This window comes from Mixophyes fleayi, chromosome 4 (genome assembly GCF_038048845.1).
Source record: "Mixophyes fleayi isolate aMixFle1 chromosome 4, aMixFle1.hap1, whole genome shotgun sequence".
NCBI classification, from domain to species: domain Eukaryota; kingdom Metazoa; phylum Chordata; class Amphibia; order Anura; family Limnodynastidae; genus Mixophyes; species Mixophyes fleayi.
Genome location: NC_134405.1, coordinates 241,939,438 through 241,965,987, shown reverse-complemented (window position 1 = coordinate 241,965,987; position 26,550 = coordinate 241,939,438). Strand labels below are relative to the sequence as shown.

The following is a 26,550-nucleotide window of genomic DNA, read 5'->3' as shown; positions in this document are numbered from 1 at the left end:
GAAACCAGCAACAAATGATGAACTTTTTTCAAAAATGACTCAAAATGATCCATGTACAGTATGTTCTACTTTCATTTTTGTGCAAATCATAGTGAACAGTATCTACTATCAGTTTGGGCTCTGCCTGCTGCTACCGAAATGAAGGACACTAGTGTAGATTCATCCTTTGCAAAATATAACTATGTTGATATATATCAATATATTACTGTATTGAAAAAGTATTATTATATTTATATATGGTTCTGCAGACGTTATTTTGTTACATATTGATCATATATGCTCACATATGTTTAGAAATCAGTCAAGAAAGCTTCAATTACCAGAAAAGCTGCAGAGAGCCAAATTACTCTTTGCTCAAAACAACATACAGAAATGTATTTTATAGACACTGTCCCCATCTGGTGGGCATTTAGCGGATTATCAAAACTGGCAGAAAAGGAAAGAATCATTCAACAACATGGACATTCTTAAAACAGGGAACGTCAGAAATCTGTATACTAGCAAAGTTCATACATTGTATTAATACTTGGCAATTTTGACAGTCCTGAAAAAATAAATAAATATATAATAAATTAAGAGACTGCCAAAAGCAAAGTGCAATTAAGTTGTGTGCAAAAACTGTACAACACAATTCGTATTGTGAGCTGACACACTGTAGAAGTGTAATCTCTGTATTCAGAAGTATTAACTTAAACTATTAGTTCTAACAAGTGAAACATATAAATATTTTAGATATATCACTGGTAATACATTGAGAGTCACTAACTTTGAACAATAATAAACAATTATGTACTATGTAGATAAATATACATACATTTGGCAAATGAAACTTGGATATATAAAAAATAAACACAAATAAAATCAAACAAGTTAAATTTCATCAGACACATCCTTCAAATAAGAAACATCGCTTTTGAAAGTGTTTTTATAGCTGCTTTAACTAAGGAGTAATAACATCTTTTAGGGTCTGGAAGAGACTGTAATGTTTTTTTGCCATCTAAAGAAGTGGAAAAGTATATTGGGTATTGGTTTAGAAAAACAAACAGCTGCGTTAGAAGGCACATATTTTGCCAAAGACAGCATTTATTAGAAGTCTTAAGGAAAATAAAATATATATTCAAAGCCCCCTCCGTTAGGGTGAAATATACACACCTACCTTTTTCATTTCCATTTGCATATTGAGGTGGTTTGTTTTTGTCAATGCTGTTAAAGCTCTGACTTCTTCTATTTAAATTAACTGTTCCCTGAACCTTGGCACTGCTGCCTGCAGCGGGCACCCTGGAAGGTCCTGGAAGTCTAGGGTCAAACACAAAATGATGTTATTGCACAAGACACACTGATATTTCAGGTTACTGACAGTGTTACCATACATGTTTGTTCTATGGGACAGAAACGTTAGTGTACAGTGCACAATACAAACCCAATAAAACATAATGTGACATTTAGCACACTGAATGTAATCAGGGTTAATTAGCCTGGTGTGGCCGGGTCCCCCTCACCTCTCACATGGTAAAGATGACTGCTGTAGCATCGAATGGGTTAATACCTGATGTTGGCTGTGCCAACTGGGTTAAACTTCAGCACTAAGGGATTAAAGATGAATTAAAGGGTATATTTATTAATTTAAATGTAAATAGTTAATGTATGAGTGCTATGACGCTGGTAAGTAACCAGCACGAATCACCAGAAAGGGCTGCGCTGGGAGTGTAAATGTATTTATTTTCATATTGTCGTGTATTGATTTATGTAATATGTCATGTTAGAGGAAATTTGTTTTTGTAACTTCTGAAGGCAAGAAATGCTAATCCCATACTAATTAAATCTTTTCACTGTGAGTGACCAACATATCTTTTTTAGTCTGAATGACTAGCAGGGGCTCGTTACCTTTCTATCCTGTTTAGCTTTCACATCCTGTGTCTTAGAGAGATTGCAAACCACTGATCAATGTAAACAGCAAGTGATTTGAGAAATCACAGATTGATGTAAATTTTGCTGACATTTAAAGCTACTTGATTATATACCCGGAACTTTGCACCTCAGTGAAACCACCTGTCCACCACAAATCTGGATTATTGGTAAATTTTGCCACAACTTTGCTCATCTCTAGCTTTGAATTAATCTAAATATCTCAGACAGAAATAAAACTATCAACACTTTATTTCTGCTTATATAGGAAACAAAATCGGGAGAGCTAGTGCACTCACATGAAATCAGATGGTCTTGTGTAGCTATAACACTGCCTTTATTTTTAGGGGGGAAGATTCAGCATAGTCACACCCCCCTGCATTCTGAGTGGCTGGTCCTGGTTGACCTCACCCACTGATCCCAGTTGCCCTCCCCCATTGATCGCGTCTTGGCAATAAATGTAAAATGTATGCTTGTGCCGCTGGGGAGGGGGGGGGCGCCTTTATGTCGCATCAGTCCTTGTTTGCTAGGTATGTGACTGCACTGAAGGGACCACAAAATAAAATAAATGTATGTTATTTTGCATTAAAGACCCCTGGACCATGGTGCAAATTGCAAGCACAGGCCATCTACCTCTCCACTTCCAACCCTATCACAAAACCCCACCATTTCTGAGCATGCTGGAAGTTGTAGTTCTATAACAACTGGAGAGCACCAAGTTGTAGAAGCCTGTGCTTATAGAGAAATAGTCAAATAGAAACTGCAGCTTACTGACCTCTAACACAAGTCTGTCTTGTCTTTGGCATATAGAGAGCAGTAACTCTGTTCCTGAAAGCTTCACCCAAGTGAATGCCTGCAAACAGTCTCCATTTTTGACAAATGGGCTTGATTTTTGGCAACCAACAGGGGAGTGTTCAACTGGGAGAGGTGTATGACCATGTTCAAAGGGGGAGTGGTTCTCGTCAACTGGTGGTGTGGCCTAATAAGGTCATATTTGTACAGATTGGTAATGTTTACAGGTAGATGTGCATACAATGTTAGGAGAAGCTCATATAGGAAAAACAGTCCCCATTCTCTATAATATACAGAGAAACTCTGTTTCAAAATTGTATGCAGTGACTGTAAGGAAAGTGTGAGTGATAATTAGACCTAATACAAATGGAGGTCACTGCCAGAGCCACCAAATACCCTAGTGGCCCTTGGTCTAGTAGCAACTGTACATGTATCAATTCCTTAGACCCCTGCACTTGTTTTGTTACCCCTGTGCTTTTTTTTATTATTTTTATTTTTCTAGCACAGGTGGGCTAGCAGGGTTCCCCAGCAGGGGCAGACCTAGACTTTATTTTTAGTGGGGAGATTCAGCATAGTCACACCCCCCTTCATTCTGAGTGGCTGGTCCTGGTTGGCCTCACCCACTGATCCTAGTTGCCCTCCCCCATTGATCGAGTATTGACATTAAATTTAAAATGTATGCTTGTGCTGCTGGGGAGGGGGGGGGGGCGCCTTTTTGTTGCATCAGTCCTTGTTTGCTAGGTATGTGACTGTACTGAAGGGACCACAATATAAAATAAATATGAACTGATGCGTTAATGCAAGAAAGCTGTGTATTTTAAGATACAAAGACGCAGAAATGTAACTGCCTTTAACAGGTTTTTTTCACGATTATACAGACTGAAATTGTGCAGGAAAAAAATCTGTGTACTGCTGCATAAGAATAAATATGATTTCACAACATATAATGCAAGTGATTTTAGCCATTATGTCATACTCCTTCAAACACGTTTACATAAAATATTACTATACAGCAATCTGTAATACCAAGAGCTCAGCAGTTTAAATGCGAGAGTAACCGTAGACACATACGTATTTGGAAACTTATTTCAAATGACAGCACAGTAGATTATGCAATTTGTGCCATGGATCAAATCTGAGCAATTTATCTCCTGAGCAGAAGAGTGTCTAAGTATCCCCTTTGTCAGAGATTGGGAGCCAAACAAAAACATCATCTAAATCCACAAGACTTCTGTTCACCACAACAGCCTTGACCTACACCAACACTTTATAACAGACCACAAATTAAAGAGGAGCCATAGGATCAATGACATCATTTGCCAAGACTGTGGGAAAGTCCTGCAGTAATGGAAAACCCAAGTAAATATTTAACTAGGAACAAACCATGAATGGAAAACAGTAACACATAATTGCATAGAACACCTATAATTCATTGGCTTCATTTAAATGGGTAATCTCTTTAAATGGGTAATCTCTCTGTACAATTAATTGAAAGCGGTTAATAAATTTATAACACTAGAATAGGTTTGTTTTTTTAAAAAAAAAAAACAACATATAGAAAAGACTTGTTTCTTTTTTTTGAAAAAGCCCAAGCAGAATATTTACTACAACTGTTAAATAAAGATGGAAACATAACAAACATTTTTAAACCTAACACAGTCATCGGGTCATCAACATTTAAAAATGGTATAGCAAAATACAATGAATAAGGATACATGGGCAAATGAACAACAGGTGTAGTTGATTTTCAACATCAAGAAATACATCAGTTACCAGGGGTATTAAATGTATCAGTCCAGTTCATAACTTTTTATGTATATTTTCTACAATCACTCTGTAAAGCACTGCTAAACAAGTTGGAGGACTGGTGGGGAATGACAATGGTTATTTAGATTTATTTTATACACACACACATATATAAATATATATATATATATATATATATATATATATATATATATATATATATATATACATATACACACACACACATATATATACATATTATAAATACACACACATATACACACACACACACACACACACACACACATTTAAATTAACATTGAGGCTAAGGGAATTAGGAAATGACTTTAATCCAGTTAAATATAAATCTGCTGTCTATGTATAGTCTGCAGTGTTGTTTATCAGAATGTTCTGCATTGAATGCTGTTTGTCTACTGTCGCAATCAGTGGTCGTAGTGGGGGTGTATAGGGTGGTGTGCCATGCCTTCATGGTAATACTATTAAATTCCATTCACATTACATTTTTCATACTGCCACTTCTAAATTTCCACTTCCACCACTGGTCAGAATAGTATAATTATAATCTCAGGGACTGAACAGGGTCCGATACAAAAAATGCAATGAATGCAAACGTAATTGGAATATACCTTATCAAATTTGTCAACAAATCAATGTATATCAAATTGAGAAAATGGTATAGTAATTCTACGTGTAGAAAATGTATTGAAAAAAAAAATTTACATTTACTTTTAGAAATAAATTATAATCCCATTCTTGCTATCTTATTACTGTAAATGGAAGCACATACTTACTTTTTCATACTTTTTCTTTCTTTTTAGTAGAAATTGGGCTTTTTTAAATACAACTTTTATATAAAGATCACATGCAGAAACATTAGTTATGCATAAATTTAAGTCAAATATAAAGTTATTACTAGTAACAATAGAAATAAAAGTTCCTCATCCTACCTGCTTTATGTAGAAAACCAGAACTGTATGACTATTCATCTGTTTTGCTGGTTAGTGTATGCAATGTAATGATTGACTACTGGTATGTACTTAAATCTTCTTTAATCAATTGTGCAAATATACACTCTGACTGTTAATAATAAACATGGCCTTTTAACTTTCAACATTGAATAGTTGGATATAAAACACTGAAACTGAAGATTGTATACAGGTGTGTTGAATATATGTTAATGAAGTCTCACTATACTTTTTTTTGACAGGAGCAAAATTAGACAAAAGCATAATTTTCAAAACACTGCCACAAAATATTTGCCTTGTCCCTCAATGCGTCGGAAAATTTGAACATTTCACGAATGTAAATAGGTCTTAAAATGTTCCCAGTCCTACCTCAACCTCACCGCATCGCAGAATGCATTGACAGTCGTTAGCTCTAGAGATGAGAAAAATTGCGCCATTATTTAGCAAAAATCAAGTTTCATGGAAAAACAGGCCATTGTGTAGAGGTGCAAAGTTCCGTTGACAGAATGTTTAACTTCTGCTTTGCCATTCTCTGGAATTCCATTCTACACTGTATTTTTACATTTGAATTTCGCTGGAAAAAGAGCTGTGATGATGGCGGTCAATTAATTTTTGCTGTGTGGTGTGTTGTGATAAGAGTAGGAAGACTGAAGGCTAATGGTAAAACATGCAAAGGTTAGCAGCAGAAAATTGAAAAACAAAGAAAATATTTCACAGAACACTTTGCTCTACCCAGGTCTGTCCAATGCTAAAGTTAAAAATACAGTGTTGCATGGAAGTCAGCTTACTGGCACAAGACACATCTGCAAAATTAGCCGGTTACTCTACAAATTGAAGTTTTGTGCTAAATTTTGTTGCAACGTCTCACTCATCTGTAAGTAAACCATCTACACTGCATGGTCAACCTGATACAACTAGTACTCCATCAGTAATGTTAAAGTAGCCAAATCAAACATTTAAACCTGGACATACATAAAATATACAAACTGTAAATTCACAAGGGACTGGGAACAGGAGTTAGACATAGTCATACCGGAATCAGAATGGGGGAACATATTTCAGCGTACCCATGTTAGTTCAGTCAGTGTGAGAGTGGTTGAAACTCATTTCAAGGTACTGACGTCCCAGTCTCCTAGCTAAAATGATTCTCGGGGTCACAGATCTATGCTGGAGATGTCAGGGAGCTTTGGGCACTCCATTACATATCTGGTGGGATTGTCCGGGAATCAGACCCTTTTGGGATACGGTCATACTCATCTCCAAAATGATTGTGGGAACTTAACTACCAAATTGCCCAAGGTTCTGGCTACTTAATGACACTAATATGCCAGTCTACAAATATAAAATGTCCTTGATAAAGTATCTTAATGGCGCTGCAAAGGCTGTGATACCGGTACACTGGAGGTCACCGCTGGTCCCTACCATAAAAGAATGGTTTACACGGATAGATTTCTATATGGTAATGGATGAAATAATTTATTCGGCAGAGGATAAAAATAGAGCATTTTACATACTGTGGTCGGAATGGATTGAGTTTAAAAATAAAGAGTTGTTCGCTCAGTGGATTGTATGAAGCTTATCACATACCCCCTCTTTCTCCCATACCCACCCTCCCCTCTCTTTCCTTCTACCTCTTTACCCCCCCTTTTTTTTTTTTTCACAATTATTTCACCTTATTTTATCGTATTTTCTCCTTTGAGAAAAATAAAGCAAATGTACCTCACCATGGGTGAAAACGCAACTGCTGAAGTGCAATGTAAAGTTTGAAGTATTGGAATTTTGAGCTAATGTTATTGCATATACTTGTATATGATGTTAAACTTCAATAAAAACAGATTATATAAAAATAATAATATATATACACAAGCTGCATGGTTGTATTATAATGAACAAATCAGAAACAGACTCTAGAAACTGCATGATGATTTGTTAGTTGTGCACTCACCAGATTTATGCTCCTAATTCCATCAATCAGCTCCTCCACAGACCATGACAAAGGGTCAGTGGTTTATAACTGAATAGCTTTAAAACATTGCCAGTCACAGATGTGAGACCAGCAGTGTTTTGAAAAGCTCATGGAAGCAATTCTTAGCACTTTTAGAAGTGCTCAATGGGAAAAAGTTGTTACTCTTTTAAACTTCCCTTTATAGATTTCATCTATGATGTGTGCTTATTAAGTTTTTTTGGAACGGATGCATCCTTGTGATTAATAGCATCAAATGTCAGATACAGAAACCAAAACTTTCCCAGTATAATTTTAGGTTCTCCTGATTTAGCAAACCGCTGTTTTATCATTCTGTGACAAATAATACAGTGTAACCTAATATCAACCAGACACATTCTGCTGAAATTTAAAAGGCTCTCAACAACAAAAGAATAGTGGATGTCATATTTCAATAATAAGTATAGCAACATGTAGCATATATTAATTTGTGTGTTCTGTAATCCATTAAGCGTGTTGCCTGTTTGTTATTTGAGTGCTTTATATTTGTAAGCTTAAATATTTTTGTTTTGTATTTCAAAATATGTTTAATGTATATAAGCTTATATTCTTGATTACCCAAAGTTGTTGTTATTGCTGTAAGTACATTGCAAAAATGATTGCTCCTGTACCTGTTTACACTAGGTATTAAAGAACTGCTAAAGAAAAACTGCTTAGATACTCTCAGGGGCGCCGAGAGGGGGGAGTGGGTACTAATTACCGGGCCCGAGCCCGCACTGCAGACCACCAACTTTTTTTTCTTTTTTTAACTTTCATTCACTTGGCGGGAGGGGGCAGAGCTAATCAGACCAACCTGTCAGTAATCTAATGGAGACAAGCAGCCAGGCAAGAAATCAGACTGCTGCCAGGCTGCCTGTCATTGCAGAGCACAGCAGTGGAGCTATTAGCCTCTGCAGAAAACGGATTTGGGAGTGTTGTATGCCTGACACGGTTTATGTAAATGGTTTGTATGTGTAAATATATGTCATTATGTATAATTATATATATATATATATATATATATATATATATATATATATATATATATATATATACACACACACACACACACACACACACACACACATACATTCTCTATATCTGTATTGCGTGCCGGACACATGGGTGCCCTCTGTATTGCGCGCCGGACACAAGGGTACCCTCGCTATTGCGTGCCGGACACAGGGGTGCCCTCGCTATTGCGTGCCGGACACAGGGGTGCCCTCGCTATTGCGTGCCGGACACAGGGGTGCCCTCGCTATTGCGTGCCGGACACAGGGGTGCCCTCGCTATTGCGTGCCGGACACAGGGGTGCCCTCGCTATTGCGTGCCGGACACAGGGGTGCCCTCGCTATTGCGTGCCGGACACAGGGGTGCCCTCGCTATTGCGCGCCGGACACAAGGTTGCCCTCGCTATTGCGTTGCAGACACAAGGTTGCCCTCGCTATTGCGTTGCAGACACAAGGTTGCCCTCTGTATTATGTGGTAGACACAAGGTTGCCATCTGCATTATGTGGTAGACACAAAGTTGCCCTCTGCATAATGTGGCTGTCACAAGGTTGCCCTCTGTATTGCCTGATGTCCACAAAGGATGCCCTCTGCATTGTGGAGTTGTCACAAGGGTGTTGTGTATTGTTTGGCAGTCCCAAGGGTGCTCTCCTTATTCTCTATATTTTCTGTGATCACTTATTTCTCTAGTGTCCATATTTCATGCACCTATACATTTTCCAAACAGGTCCCAACATTCCAGGATCCATACGAGATACCAGTACCAGGTTGTGAAAGCTGCAGTAACAGGTAGGTGAGACCAAAACCATTTTAATACATACTGTCATGTCTAAAGAGGCGCAACCACACCCTATGTTGGCCAATCTACTTCACTATGTGGCCACACCCTCTTCGTTGGCACATTCCTTCCCCTACTATATGTGGAGGGGGGAGGGGGGGGCAGATAGTTGCTGTTCCGGGGCCCCAAATTTCCTCTTGGCAGCTCTGGATAGTATGTAGAGCTTTTTCAGGCATACAGGAAAAGCTCATTTTCCTGGCTGTTATTCTGCAGAATGCATGGGAATGGGCAACCATACCCATGCACTCCATAAGTTTTTGAGTAGTTTTGGTGAAAAAAGACTAGAGTTTTTCGGTACAAAATAAAGATGTTTGAGTTGTTTATGAAATCTTGTTACCTCTCATGGATTGAATTAGCTTATTATGCACAATTTGCACAAACATCTTACATAAAGACCTTAAGGCATCCTTTAGTGTTGAAGTACAGCATTATACTGTGGTTCCATCTGTTAAAATGGCATTAACTAATTGGAGAGGGAGGTTACAGTTCTGGCTGTGTTAGGGACCACAGTAACAATTCTGGGTCATTACATTGTTCAGCCAGTATATTTTATTGGCATCATCGCATTGTTGTCTATTTTTAACAGGGATTACTTGCTTTTTTTGCCTGCTTTTGATTTCTGCAGCATTATTTTCAGGAACACCATTATCAATCTGTATAATTTGCATTTACTTTTTTGTTTTCTTTTTTTTTGCTTTTTGGGCATTTAAGAAACAGATTTCTAGCCCCTAAAGCACCAAGCACTTTGAGAATAATGTCACTTTATTTTCTCCTTTAATTACCTTGGCTACAATAATAAAAATAGTACATTGCAAAGAAACTTGATTACAAACGGTCTGGTCAATTTAAGTTCTATTAAAGTAATATGTTGTGGTGTTATGGTAACTTATAAGAGCAGATGCTGAACACATTAATTAACAGATACCATACACAAGGTATTTTTACTATATAGCATACATATGGGGGCATTAAATGTGTGTGGGGGACCAAATAAAAAGTACTCTGGCCCTAGTCTACCTTAAAGACCTATAGGTGAGGCCAAATTCACACCAACTTGTCCACAAAGTAGCAAAAGCTAGTCTTCCGGTGTACAGCCTAGGGGGTATAACAGTGCAGATCGATAGAGAGTTTCCAGCTTTCTATTGGTTCTTAGAATAGCAATGGGTGGGGGAAGGTAAGAAGTTTTAAAGGGCCCAAACGCACTCTAGGTGCCCCTGAAAATCTACAACTTTTGTTCTAAAATATATTATACAAGTTAACCCGTGCATGATACTCATGCATTCTAGTCAAATCAAGATACTTAAGGTCTTAAACAGGTTCTTGTCATGCATTTGGGCCTAGCCCAGGCCTCCTCAGGGGAAGATCGTTACTTCCCGACGGAAGTGCCCTTTTTAATGTGTGTTCATGAGGTAAAATTACCTCACGAAAATGAGTTTGACCCCTCAACTCGTAAATTTAGCCTTTACTACCCCTCCCACGGGGGGAAGGGGGGATGATGGAAGTTAACTGACTTGACTATTCAAATTTTTTTGTCAAATAATGTCAGTATACCAAATTTCAGGTCAATTGGATGAGCCCTTTCTGAGAAAATAGTTTTTTACACACACACACACACACACACGCACGCCTCTACACATGTGTGTTCATGAGGTAAAATTACCTCACGAAAATGAGTTTGAGCCCTACCAAATTTCAGCCTTTTTTGAATTTTTTTTCCCACACACACTAAGAATTTAGTAGGTCAGTGTATAACTCTGCCCAGCAGGTGGCGCTGCAACTTGGCTTTTATTTTCCACACACACACACACAGACGCCACTAAGCATTTATATATTAGATTGTTTATTACTGTGCAGATACTAACACAAATTGGATCATTCTAATCATGTTGATTGAAAGTCTGTAAAACATCTCAGGATAAACTCCTAAGATATATAAATTTTAACCCTACCACAACTATAGTTTGCAAATGATCTCCACTAATCTAAAGGAAGGATATACTGGCACTTTAGATGTTAACTTTAAATTATCAGGTTGCAAAATGAAAAGAAAAGACATTTAAAATGACCTTAAATTAATGAAAGAAAAATGAGTTTGAAATGGTTCAATGAATGAGATATTATAAAAGACTTTAACAGGTATATGAGAGTTTGAAAAACAAAGTTACATAATTAGCAGTTAATATTCACAGAGTCAGAAAACACAATTTATTTTAATTATTTAAAGATCAAAACAATGAAAATGAAATTGGAATGAAACACGGACACACTTGTTCAATAGATACAACTCATAAGCTCTGAATGATTTGTGCTAATCCAGTTTTTCTTCTTCTCGGCTGATTATCATTTGCATAGAGCAATGCAGAGTGCTAGGAATTTTATTCTGCAAACTACTACAAGATATTAGCACTTATGTATAGCACATATAGATGAACAAAGTGGTATGCTAGTGATGCAGACGTTCAGCTTACATACATAAGATTTTTCTCTATTACCTACGCAGAGAAAAAAAATAAGCAACAGGATTGCTTTGTTTTGCAGTGATATCGATAGTTTTGCGTATTACACAATGGGACATCTTGTTGAAACATTGGGGATCCCTAGAGCCAATTAGAAGTCAATTTCACTAAAACATTGACATTAAATGATCGGTTTATTTTTTTTAGAAGCAGGTAAGCACCTAATGGCTGATGGCTCTTACCTTCTAAACAGTTAACATCAATGATTAACTTTAGCACATTTGGTAGTTAAATATTATATAGCAACAGAGCTGTAATTAGTAGAACATAGATTATAGTTCATAAAGAATCAGTGATACACATAATAATGCACAATACTACTGCACACATTCGGAAAGGTCATTTGTGGAGTATCACTCATATAATTTGGACATGCTGACGTACATTATATAATTTATTACAAATTAAACACTATTTACAGACGTTATATAATTTAAGAACTTTCAGTGGCATCCTATCTAGGATGTAAGGAACATTTTTTACACATCAGAATTTTTTAGGCAGTTACTTAACTTTTTTTTTTAAAAAGATGCTGTCTGGCAGCTCAGCTTGTTGTTGTAAATATATGTATTATGGATTGCCTAATGTCTGCTTGTGTCTACAAGGATAGGACACCAGTATAAATGGCTATCACTAGCACACAATAAATTAGAGTTGTCAACTGACCTAGTAGTCTTTTTTTGACTTGTAGCAATCCCACTGTGTTTAGACTGAGTTGCGTATCTGGCTGCCAGACTGTTTGAGAAGAAACAGAACAAATAAGTAGAAGCATTTTAAACAACATGCACCAAAACATAAAACACACTAGACAGATGAATGGATCAATTAACACTTGTACAGAGATAATGCAGTGATACAACCAATGTTATTACCAATGAAATGTAATCAATACATAGTCAGTTACAATGGGTTAGCAATGTTGACAGCCAAGCAGCTAACTAACTAAAAAACAGACAAAAAAAATGTGATATGTTCAAAAGGGACAAGTTAAAATAAAATATTTGGATGCATGAACATGGTAACCTTTTAACTACATTCACTAGATTGCATAAAACATTTCCACATATTGTAAATGAAGCCTGGTAAGCTTGTGACATAATTGTACACACATAGAACAAAACAATAGCGTAATCCTATAAAAAATAAAAGTGCCAGGGATACAGCAGTCAGCGAACTGAAAAGAAAAATAGTGGGTGGGACAATGGTAAAAGTTGGTGTGGTTTGAGAGTAAGGTTAGTATGATAAGAAACATATAGAACATGTTCATAGTTAAAATAATATGAAGTTATAAAAAGAAATTGAGTATGCTGCTGTTATGAATCCCAGCATATAGGGCAAGAGAACTTTCACAATGCATCTGTCAACAAACAAGAATAAGAAACAGGACAAGCTCAACAAGACGTGGGGTTTTCTTGATCTTACTTTAATCACCCTAGTCAGCTCATCCTTGTCCGATAACAGCACTGGCAGACAATCTATGTGTATATATTTTCTTTAGTGTTAGTGTTGCAATAACAAGAGAGTAGTTATAGGAAGCAGCCACAGAGCAAAAACAAAATTTTCCCCTATGTGAGAGCCACTAGGAGTCAGGAATACCTCTGTAATGCACACAATTGCAGGGAGAGGATGAGCGAGCACAAGTGCCTTAAGTACTAACTGCACAACATGCAATACATACTACAATCGCCTGCCACCCCCCTAGCAACACAAGCCTATATTTAAATTGAGTCCAACATAACAGACAATATGGGGGAGGGCAGGGCCAATCGGGGCCAGCCAATCAGAATGAAGGAGGGGCGTGATTATGCTAAATCACCTTCCTAAAAATAAAGTCCAAGTCTGCCCCTGTGTAAACTATGGTTGCAGATTATAACCTGAAATGTTGAAAATGAAATGAACGGGGCCACCAGGAAGCAGCACGATATGCCACTTTTAAAGCTAACATGTAAATGCATGTTTAATACATAAGGGCCAATTCAATTCTAAGCAATGTGCTGCAGAGTGCCATTCTGGCGAAGCAAAATCGCAAATTCCAGCAAAATCCACAATGTTGGGGTACCATAGTACCTGAAAATGTGGGCAGCTGGACATCGTGGTGATGTCCGGCGACACAAGGCTTAGAAGTGAATTGGCCCCAGAATGTCACTATCACAATTTTTAGATAATTAATATATTATATACACGTGATGCTTTATATACACACTCCTTTATATAATGTCTATATAAAAATTTACTTTTGATGATCACTTCAATATTCATTAAGGAAAATGTAAAAACTTGTGTATGTGTAAATGTATTATAAGTATTACTATAATACACAATACGGATAATGAGCATTTCTGTGACTTGTCTTTAGGCTCACGCTTTCATATGTTCACAGAACACCTCAGTGACTTCTACCATTTAAAGTAGGGGGGTGTATGCTCCTATATATTATTCTTATAATTATTACTAATGTATTATGTATTATAATGTATGTAATGTTTATAGGCTCTATTTGTTTAATTGGCTCTTCCATTTTAGAAAAAATATATATTCTACCTACTCTGAATATGGTTTCCAAAACAAATGTGAATTACTACCATGCACTGTGTTTATTTCTCACTCTTCCCTATAAAACCAAATTAAAGCGTTAAAAATGTTTACTTTTACCTGGAGAAACCACACTCTGCATATTTCTAATTAAAGAAATTAAAACCTTTTTTCTTAGAGTAATAAGAATCGTGCAACAGTAAACAGGAATTTCCCCTTATGATGGAGGAAAAATATCTTATCAGTAAAACCAAATAATGAGAATGCTAATGCATGTGCAATCAGCAGCCTGCCTGACCGCCGGATTGTATCAAAATGCTTAGTGACCTGAAAACTAGAGAATGTGTTTCAGAGGATATTGCTTAGAGAGACAAGTTGTCTTAATCAATGCAAACATGCAGAGATTGAGGCTGATGCAGAGAGGGACGTACACCAGACTGCATAGTAGACCTTGCGTGAATTCTCTCTCCGCATGCCAAGAAAGCAAGCGAACGTAAATGTGTCTATGCAGATCAGTATGTGTCTGACACTTACGCCCACCTCTGTCTGGTAATCCAGTCATGAATGGTTGGATCATGCCTAATTTGGACACATCTTTGCCCAAATTAAACGAAGATCTCCTATCTCTTGGATTGAGTGGCAGGATACAAACAGTTTTTTATTAAATAAAAAATAAGACATGTTACAACACGAAGTCCATCAACATACACTTGTGGCAGGTGTGACATCTATATTGCAAACTTAGAGAGCAGAGTGTAGAGTTACACTTTTTCAAGATATTATTATTTTTATTATTTATTTATAAGGCGCCACAAGGTTTCCGTAGCGCCGAACACAGTACAAACAATGGACAGTACAGGGAATAACAGTACAGAACAATAAACAACTAGTACCAAAACTTCAGGGGCTCCAGGCAAAGCAGATGTAATGGAGTAGGAGCAGAAAAGAAGGTAGAGAGACAGGAGGGAGAAGGGCCCTGCTCATAAGAGCTTACATCCTAAATGGAGGGGAAACAGACAGCCGGCACAAAGGGAGTCAGAGGGGGGGGGGAGCAAGCGTGCACCCCAAAAGAGGAGGAACAATGGGATGGGAGCGAGCATGGAGAGAGGGTTAGATGGAAGGCTGGTAGGCTTTAAGGAAGAGATGGGTTTTGAGTGCCCATTTGAAGGAGCACAAGTTAGGGGACAAACGGATGGAGCGTGGGAGGTCATTCCAGTGGAGGGGGGCAGCTCGGGAGAATTCTTGAATTCTAGAGTGGGATGGGGTGATCAGAGTGGACGAGAGGCGACGGTCATTGGCCGAATGCAGGGACCGGGCGGGAGTGTGGATGGAGAGAAGGTTGGAGATATAGGGGGCAGTAGAGTGGGAGAGGGGAAAGATACTTGTAATATGTGAATTAAGTTTAATTGACATCTCAGTTATTTTTTTTTTTTCTATCCTGTTTGACTTTTGCAGCTGATAACAGTATTGGAAGCAAGGCTGACAGTTCAGTTTTCTCTCTTACCTAGGACATTAAAATGCCTACTTGTGAGAGAGCTACAATACATCTACAAATTGGGATTTTATGGTTTCTGTCATAAGGTTTTGTTTTGTAATTTGGAGGGGATTTAGCCCTCCAACAGGCTGATTACTGTAAAGAGTGTCTATTTGGCAATGGTAAATTTGATTATTTTGCTTTGTTTATCCTGCGACCATTTAATAATGTCTGTTTGTTCTTTTACAATCGAGGATTGGCAGAGTTCAAGCATTTAGTAATTCAGACCTAACAAATCGTTGCGTGAAGATCACGTTAAAAATTTATTTTCTAATAACGTTCTTGAGCAACATATTCTTAAACACAGAACTTCATAAAGACTTTTTATACCCTTTAAATGTCCTATTAAATAGAATTTATTTTAACAAATAATAAAAAGAATGCTTTAATGGAGATTGGGCCAAAATTACAAATCTTTCCATGAAATGAACCAAGGGAGATTTTCCTCTCTCTGTAAAACCATCTTGCTGCTGTGAAGCCTGTTATTTAGGCTGTGTGTAAAATTTACCTCCCCAAAAACGTAATTCTGTGGGACAATATTACCATGCAGAGTTAATCAACACAACATTCTTAATGAACTAGACATATAAAATCTTTCTGGATGACAAAAAATATGCAAAATGGTCTACGTCTATAAATGCTACAAATACTGAGAACTGTACATGTAAATATTATAACAATTAATAGCGGTCAATTTAAAAACGAAGTCAAAGGGTAAACCAGTAAAGTTGTTTTTTAAACTCAATTTTCTTAGACACATATATACCTGTACAAATTGATCCCTTTTTTTGTGGAAACCTGTGAGTGAACATAACTTTTTAGATCCAAACATCTTAGGAGACCACTGAATAAGGAGTCTAAACTAGTAATTACACATATACTGTAAATAAAACACATTTAACTATTAAATACAAATGGAAAATAATTATTAAACACATTTATATTATTACACAACTCAATTTATAGTCCCTCTCTTGCACATTCTAAATTAAAATATCTTATGACTATACTCAGAGAAATAAATAGTAAATGGTAATTTTACTTGTGAATTTTTCAGTGTATAATTAACGTGGCCTTTGCTATGTGCATAATAGTATTAGTAGTACAAATAGTAGTAGTTTATAATAGTAGTAAGTAGTGTATAATAATAGTTTCTCATTGGGCAGCACGGTGGCCTAGTGGTTAGCACTACTGCCTCACAGCACTGGGGTCATGAGTTTGATTCCCAACCATGGCCTTATCTGTGTAGAGTTTGTATGTTCTCCCTGTGTTTGCGTGGGTTTCCTCCGGGTGCTCCGGTTTCCTTCCACACTCCAAAAAACATACTGGTAGGTTAATTGGCTGCTATCAAAATTGACCCTAGTCTCTCCCTGTCTGTTTGTCTCTCTGTCTGTCTGTGTCTACATTATGGAATTTAGACTGTAAGCTCCAATAGGGCAGGGACTGATGTGAATGAGTTCTCTGTACAGCGCTGCGGAATTAGTGGCGCTATATAAATAAATGATGATGATGATGAGCTCAAAGTTAAAAACCATTTTATTTACCTTTATACTGCCCCATTTGTACCTACTTCAATGCTTGCTTGTGATTAAGATTAGATTTTTATTGCAAACGTGAGTTAGGAATTTAAAGAGCAATAGGGGATAGTTATTTGTTTTCTTAAATAACTACGTACTGATGGCAACTGAACCCCTAATCCCCCAGGAAAATGGTATTGAAACTAGTAAATACTTTTTTCCTAGATGCAACACCCAAATTTTACTTTTCTGTTAAATGTTGGGGGAATGTTTTGTGTAAGCCAGACTAAGAGCATTTTGGCATGGCAGTGACTTACCTTGACTGCATATCTTGCTGTGTTTTTGGCGGACTGCCCTCAGCAGGCGGGGAGGAATGAGTCACGTGTTGCTGGAGTTCCACCAATGACTGATAATACTGCTGCTGCTGATGTTGTTGCTGTTTAAAACGTGATAGACTGAAAAACAGTCCCAAAATGGCTTTCAGATTTCCATTCTTTATTTCTGTAAGGAAACAGAAAAACAACATCCTCTGAACATTACAATGTAATATTTTTACTTATAAATAGGACATTTAAAGAATTTTGTTAGGTGGTGAGTTTGACTGCAGCACTACACCTGTCGTATCAGGACGCGGGTGTCCAAAGATGAGATCAGGGAGGAAAGAAGCCTCCCATTGGGCACAAGGGCAGTGATTTCCTTTCTTCACAATGGAAAGCATTTTCCAATAGCCTCAACCTGTTCTCAACCTGTGGAAAGTATACCGCTAGAGGTACCTCACAGAGCACTTCAGTCTGATAAATATACACAAAACAACATATATTTTGTTTTAGTAAATAAGACATACAGAAAGAACTAGAAACAATTAAGTACATAAGGAGTTCTCTGTAGAAATGTACTCTGCTAGGGGGTATTTTAAATACCTTTATACACATTGAGGGATGCTTTGTATAACTGAATACACTTTAGGGACTACTTAGTAAACATTTAGCATGAGGGTACATGTAAAAACAGGGTCAATAGACCTTGTTCTATGGTAAATTGCTTTATTACTAGAAATTAAAAAAATACATTATGTGTCATGAACTATTATGCAACCTATATCAAAATCACATACAGGTCTAACAAGGATGTACCATAGAAACAATGATATACTAACTATCATTTTATTTTTTATTAACAGTTATTTATATAGGGCCTATATATTACACAGCATTTTACAGAGAATATTTAATCATTCACCTTCCCAGCCCAGGTGGAGTTCACAACTTATATTACCTAACATACGCACACATCCACACAAACACGCACACACACACACAGAGAGTTGGTTTCATCAGAACCTCCCACACAAACATATGTACAAACTTCACACCGATAGTGCCCTGGTTGGAATCGAATCCACGGCACCAAGCACTTTGAGACAGAAATGCAAACCACTGTGCCAGCATTTTGTTAGTGTAATGTTACTGTAGAGTAACATTACAATATACAATTATAATCATATTATTTCAACTACCACTAAGATAAAAGTCATATTATATTTTATATATATATATATATATATATATATATATATATATATTATATATATAATTTCGAAGCATATATATTATTAATTCAGCAATTTTTCTACCCTAAAAACCTGCCCTTGAACAGTCAGACTGGGTGTGAAGAATCTAAAAAGGAATTATTTGACAATATCATTATCATCAACTATTTATATAGCGCCACTAATTCTGCAGCGCTGTCTAAAGAACTCGCTCACATCAGTCCGTGCCCCATTGGAGCTTACAGTCTAAATTCCCTAATATACACACAGACCGAGATAGACTAAGGTCATTTTTAACAGCAGCCAATTAATCTACTAGTATGTTTTTGGAGTGTGGGAGGAAACCGGAGACCCCGGAGGAAACCCACGCAAACACAGGGAGAACATACAAACTCCACACAGGAGTCAGGCCATGCCCCCAGTGCTCTGAGGCAAAAGTGCTAACCACTAATCCACCGTGCTGCCCTAATATTAATCAACTCTCTGTCATTTATAATATGTTCTGTATAAGTAATAAGAAGGGTTTCATTTTAGTTGCCGAATCAGGCAGCAAAATATTTTTAAGGTCCAGCCCTTAGGACAAGTCACATGAAAATGATAAATAAAAATAAATAGGTAAGTTATGATAACATCCCACTTCTCCCTTAGGAAGGATTACAGTGTAGTCTACATTACATTAAAAATATTTTGAGACTTAACCTAGTCAATGAAAATAGGAAACAGAAACCAATAAACTAAAAGTGGCTTGTTTGATATTTTTCTCAGGCTTATGAGCGGTCTTATTTCCCCACTGTTTTATCTGCTGTCCTCTAGAGAACTTCTGAAGTCCACACATGACCTGTAATAAGTGGTGTGTGAAGGTACATGGCGTTTATTCATTGTTATCTAAACATTACTTTGGAACAAAACACTCCTAATCCCAAACAGACCTCTACCTCAGTTATGCAGTTAGGAATATTCAATCATTCTGAAAGCTGAAGCAAAGTCTCACAGTAGGTAAAAAAAATATTTAAACAAAAAGCTATGTGACCAAAAGGGTGAAATACAAACACGAAAAATGATTTTAACACAAAGAGGAGCTATCAAAGACAAACATGTACATTCAATCCTTGTGCAAAGTGCCTTTTTATTTTAATCATTGCAATAAATCAGATATATTTTTGAAGTAGCCCTTGCATTTTCAAAACAATAAGGTAGTGTGTTTTGCATCTCCCTATTAAAGGGAATGTTTAAACATTTTCACTCCCCCCCCCCCCCCCGCCTATTGCAAGGGCTGCTTCCTTACAATACTTCTGCTGTATACACACACACACACACACGCAGTGTATGTGTGTGTGTGTGTGTGATATATATATATATATATATATATATATATATATATATATATATATATATATATATATATATATACACATATACATATACATATACATACACATACACACAGAGTATATATATTCTGATCCATGTTTACTTGATAACAGTTGCTATGAATTTGTTGGCTGCACATTCACGCTTCAAAACTCCCATTCCACCACATCCCAAATGTGCTCTATTGGATTGAGATCCAGTGAGAATGGAGGCCACTGGAGTACATTGCACTTAATGTCATGTTTGTGGAACCAGCTTGACATAACATGTGCTTTGTGACATTGTGAGTAGACTGTAGCCATAAAGGGATGCAGATGGTCAGCAACAATACTCAGGCAGACTGTGGCATTTAAAAAATACTCAACTGTTATCAGAGGCAGAATTAACAAGCTGTGGGCCCCAGTGTAGGGAAGAGGGAACCGGGTCCCACAGCTCACTAGTTTCCGGTGCAGCGGGCCCTATTATCAACATGGGCCCAATGCACTGCACTGCACCTGGTGCACCAATGGTAGTCCAGCTACTGACTGGTATTAAGGTGACTAATGAAAATATTCCCCACACCATTACACCATCACCACTCTGCACCATTGACATGAATCCATTGACGGATCCACGGATTCATGTTTACATCAAATTTTGACCCTACTATCTGCATGATGCAGCAGAAATGGAGATTTGCCAGACCAGGTAATTTTTTTCCAATATTCAGCTGTCCTGCTTTGGAGATAATATTCCCACTGTAGTGTCAGTTTACTGTTCTTAACTGACAGGAGTGGAACCCGGTCTTCTGGTGCTGTAGCCCATCCACTTCAAGTTTCAATGTGCAGTGCGTTCAGAGATGCCCTTCTGCATACCACTGGTGTGACACATGGTTATTTGAGTTACTGTCACCTTCCTGTCAGTTTGAATCGGTCTGGCCATTCTCTTCTGACTTCTCTCAATAACAAAGCATTTTCGTCAACAGAACTATCCCTCCCTGTATGTTTTTGTTTTGCACACCATTCTCTGTAAATTATAGAGATGTGAAAAGCCCATGAGATCAGCAGTTTCTCTGATTCTCAAACCACCCCTTCCTTCACCAACAATCATTCAAAATTCAAAGTCACCTAGATCACATTTCTTTCCCATTCTGGTGTTTAGTCTGAACAACAGTTGAACCTCCTGACCATGTCTGCATGCTTTTCTGCATTGAGTTGTTGCAATATGATTGTCTCTCTCTCTCTGTGTGTATGTCAGGGAATTTAGACTGTAAGCTCCAATGGGGCAGGGACTGATGTGAATGAGTTCTCTGTACAGTGCTGCAGAATCAGTTGCGCTATATAAATAAATAAATGATGATGATGATGATGAGTAAATATTTGGATTAACGAGCAGGTGTATCTATATATATATATATTTATTTAGAGATGGCCTGTCTCAAAACAAAATAATATCACCATTAATTTGTAATGCTGCTGCCATCTACTGTTGTATATAATGGTCATATATTGTATGCATAAGTAGCATCATCTTCTGTGGTCTGATTATCAATATATTTGAAATCTCTCCAGTGGATTGGTCAAAAGTGCCCCGATTCCCCTCCCGTTAATGGTCTTAGAAGTTTTAAAGTGTATTGCCTAGTATTTCCTGCACTGGTTCTTGACACTTATACCTGATTGGGAACCTGCAATCAAAGTTAAGTAAACACTAATTCTTTAATCATTATACCTCCATATTTATTATTATTATTCCTTTGCTCTGTCAATATTTGACGATTGTACAGTTGAACCTCAGTTTGTGAAACTAAAACGTTCACTTCAGGTATCAACACAATGGGCCTATAAATCTGTCCCCACAATTTAAATTTACCTCCCCTACCAACGCAACATGGTTTTGTCCAGGTGCAAAGTTACTCCTTTTTTATGCTTTGCTCTCCTTAATAACTCAGGCCCAATATGTGCTTTTAAAAACTCTGAAGCACCTGTAGGTAATGCAAGTTCGATGCCCTTCACCATGTTCTGTAATCTCTGCCAGCAATTTCTGCTTTCAAGATATCCTTATATTAAACATGGGTGAATTAGTTAGCGGATCATAGATAATACATGTGGAAAATAAAGGAGTAGCTGCAGAAATCCAGTATTGCTGCAAATAGACAAGTTCCGGAATAAAACTCGTGCTCTATTCAGCAATTTAAAAATGTCTTGTCACTGGAGTTTAACAATTCTATTTTCATTTCTTTAATAGAGCTGATAAATTTCACAAGATACTGAAGTGGAGCCAGAGAAGAGGAGATACTATCAACTGTGATTTAGCACACAGATGTGAAAAACATTTTGCTGTAACACAAGCTTCTAAAAAGAATGTCCTGACAGGAAGTGTCCTCTTGTTTCTTTTGTCTTTAAAGCCTGATTTGGCACAATTACCAACCACAAATGAATAAAATAGATGTTCTTAGTGGCAGTGCTTCAAGTGAACTAAATACGAAGAAAAGGGTCACTTGCTTCCTCCTTGTAGGATTACTGCAGAATCCATATAATGACTTGAAAGTTAAAGCAAAACAACATATCCTATATAATGAGTCTGTCAGATGAGATTTGTTTTAATTACATTGTATATAATCAAAACTTTAGCTGCATTTACGCATAGCAATTCTAGTATATTTTATACCAATTTTGCTAAAATATGCACCTAGACCTAAAAACCTCTGACCAGGATTGATCAGATGTCAACTGTGGCTAATAATGGGACAAATAATTGTGATTTGACAGTGTACAGTCATTGACCGTCTGCACTAATTGGGAACCAGAACAACAGTGGTCCAATATGACAGGATACAAATTTTAGACAAAATGGACATATATCTGAGCGCAAAAAAGCTAGATTTTCCAATTTATGGGCACCATTACTATGTGATACCAATCTAGGGCAGGACTATACAATAGAAGTCTATTTCTCATTATATGTTTATGAAATATGCATCAGAACGCACACAGGCACCATTCAAAACAGTAAAGAGGTGACATTTTAATTAATATGACATTACATCTGTAGAAAAAGTATACAAAGTCAAAACCAGTTAGCTATGGTATCTAAGAGCAAAGTAATGAGGGGGCATCTCACAACAGTTCCTGTTTGCCGTAGATATGTCACCACCAAATGTGCAGTGGTAATATGCGAGTATAACAATTGTGAGTTGTAACCAATACTCTGTACGTATCATATTGATATTGGAGGTGTTGGCCAATCCTGGTGTGAGATTTTGGTGTATTTAAGCTTGGATTTTACCCTGTTGTAGTGGACTCATAGCTACTGTTGAAAGGGTCCGCAGTATATAACGGGTAGCTGTTTGATTTTCTTTTTCACTTTTTCTCTTAATCAGTATTATCCACATCAGGGATTAAAAGGCTTCTCGGTTTGGTTTTCTGTATTTACAGAAGTGTGTCGAATGTTCTTGGACTTTTGGTGTCAGGTTGCCCACATTCAGAATTGGGGAGGGAAGTTCTGGAGATCTGTTTCAGTTTCTCATAACCCAATAAAGATCACTCTATCACTTGGTCCAAGAGATTTCTATGCTTTGTTTATGACCAGTAGACTGATTTGTCCATTACTATAGATCCATCACCATCAAGTGGACTAACACTTGTGTCATTACTGGTTTATTAATTTATGGCACACCTGTCCTGCATAGTGTTATGTCCAAAGTCATTAGATAGGATTTCTATTTTACATGCTTTTCTCTTACAATAGGAATCTTACTATCATTTTTAGAAATAATATGAATGTCTGGAGGGCAACTAAAATATTTGACGTACATCTAGTATGAACGATAAATGGAAGTTACCAAAATGTTTTGTGAATATCATTATTATGTACCATGAAAGATATGGTTATTCCTTATAGAGGAAAAAAGTCATCAGGGGTCATGATGGTTTTTTGATAACTACACACTAAAGAATTAAATGCAAAAAATGCCCCTTGCCCATGGTGTGTTGGCTTGTATAATCAGCCTTTATATAATAAGTACTGTGCTGGAACTCTTTAACGACAACTCCTTTGCTGTATGTCAGAAGTCTCAACACTGATTTACAGCAGATGGGCTAGCATAGGAGAGACAGAGGGGCTAGCATAGGAGAGACAGAGGGGCTAGCATAGGAGAGACAGAGGGCCTAGCATAGGAGAGACAGAGGGCCTAGCATAGGAGAGACAGAGGGCCTAGCATAGGAGAGACAGAGGGCCTAGCATAGGAGAGACAGAGGGGCTAGCATAGGAGAGACAGAGGGGCTAGCATAGGAGAGACAGAGGGGCTAGCATAGGAGAGACAGAGGGGCTAGCATAGGAGAGACAGAGGGCCTAGCATAGGAGAGACAGAGGGCCTAGCATAGGAGAGACAGAGGGCCTAGCATAGGAGAGACAGAGGGGCTAGCATAGGAGAGACAGAGGGCCTAGCATAGGAGAGACAGAGGGCCTAGCATAGGAGAGACAGAGGGCCTAGCATAGGAGAGACAGAGGGCCTAGCATAGGAGAGACAGAGGGCCTAGCATAGGAGAGACAGAGGGGCTAGCATAGGAGAGACAGAGGGGCTAGCATAGGAGAGACAGAGGGGCTAGCATAGGAGAGACAGAGGGGCTAGCATAGGAGAGACAGAGGGCCTAGCATAGGAGAGACAGAGGGCCTAGCATAAGAGAGACAGAGGGGCTAGCATAAGAGAGACAGAGGGGGCTAGCATAGGAGAGACACGGTGCTGCCCACCTGAACAATTAGTACGCTGAGGATGTTATCACCACCACCATTTATTTATATAGCACCACAAATACGTGACCTTCATTCAGGCAAATAGAGAATGCAGGATTTTTTATTTCTTTGTGCATTGCATTTCCATTGTTATTTAGTTAATTAAAAGCTAAAAAAAACTTCCAAAAGAATACTTAGCTGAATAATATATGTAAATGTGTCTTAATGCACAAGGATGCATGCATAAATATTAATTCAATATTGTGTATTATAAAGTATATAGAAAAATTATTCAAGTATTAAAGGCAAACTCCCCCCCACCAAAAAAAATAAAAAAAAATAAAAAAAAAAAATAGTTTGGGGTTGAAATAGGTGAACTGAAATAAAATACAATGTTTTACTGGGCAGCCCTTGGATGGTTCTGCCATCTTATGTATGGCAAATACAAAGTTTATGGAGAAGGGCTGTGAAAACCAGCAGGAGGGAGGATCTCCTGCTTAGACCACTAGGAATGCCTCAGTAACCTGCCAAATCCACCAAGCACAGGTAGGTTATAGTAATTTTTTCATTTCAGGTAAATTGATTTCAGTCATAACTAGATTTTTCATTTTGGGTGGAATGAGCCTTTGTACAAAGTAGTCACCTTTCACTGGTCTAATTAGGAAACTTTTGCAAACTAGGAAAAAGAAAACCTTTTTCCAAACCAAAATGCCAATGAACACAATATACAGCCATCATTTGTTTTGTAGGTCACATAAATACCACATTGCAGTTTCTACATGCTTTTGATATTCTTCCAGCACATATGTCAGCAAGGCTTGTATCCAAGGGAAACATAACAAGGTTTAGAACTTGTATCAAAATATATCATATAAAAACAATGATAAATAATATTGCTACTATTCTGTATTGTTTAGAAAAGGAATCTAATAAAAAAAAACTAACACATGAAGATTGTTATGCTTTACATAAATATTATATACTTGGACATCCCTAAAATATGCTCTCCCAAACCTTAATTTTCAAATAAAATGTTTGCGGTTGAGTCATTAGCCCCATCATCTGGTACACAGATGAAAGTGGGTTTTTTTCTTATCACATGACACAATGACATGTCAACCTTAGATACCTCAGTTTAGAATTCTACAGAGAGTAATAGTTGATGTATAAAGGGTATTCCACTTAGCGACAGTAAATCAAAAAATGATAATACAATATATTGAAAAATAATATTTAGTGCAATACATGCCCTGGTTCTCACGCTTATATTAAATCAATTTTTCCTTTTATTATTATAGAGAAATTAAGTTAACACTAGATGGTAAAAGAGTGGTGCATAGCTAAGCTGCCCGGCAGTGATTGTCACAACAGAGTTGTGGCCTATGGTGTATGGAAGAGGATTGGGATTGCAGTACTCAGCTCTGAGCTGCAGCATCACCTGCTCCATCATATGCTCCAGTTCCCTGCTGCAGGTAATAGGGAGGGGGGGGGGGGGGGAGCTCTCAGAGGTAATTTTCTTTAATGGGGGGGGAACTATTATCTAAAGGAGACCTTGTCGAAAAGTA

The 26,550-nt window shown here is 37.5% G+C and overlaps 1 protein-coding gene across 4 annotated transcripts in view; it reads right to left on the bottom strand.

The window, feature by feature from the left end:
- NAV3 (neuron navigator 3) overlaps positions 1-26,550 on the bottom strand; it is a 539,311-nt gene that overhangs the window by 144,595 nt on the left and 368,166 nt on the right. For 3 of the 4 annotated variants that reach the window (XM_075209582.1, XM_075209579.1, XM_075209580.1), the window contains 3 exons: positions 17,673-17,856; positions 12,439-12,507; positions 1,157-1,296 (listed from right to left, as the gene is read on the bottom strand). In XM_075209582.1, the coding sequence (XP_075065683.1) occupies positions 1,157-1,296; positions 12,439-12,507; positions 17,673-17,856 (393 nt within the window). The remainder of the gene's footprint in view (positions 1-1,156; positions 1,297-12,438; positions 12,508-17,672; positions 17,857-26,550) is intronic. The other variant, XM_075209581.1, reaches the window with a different exon arrangement.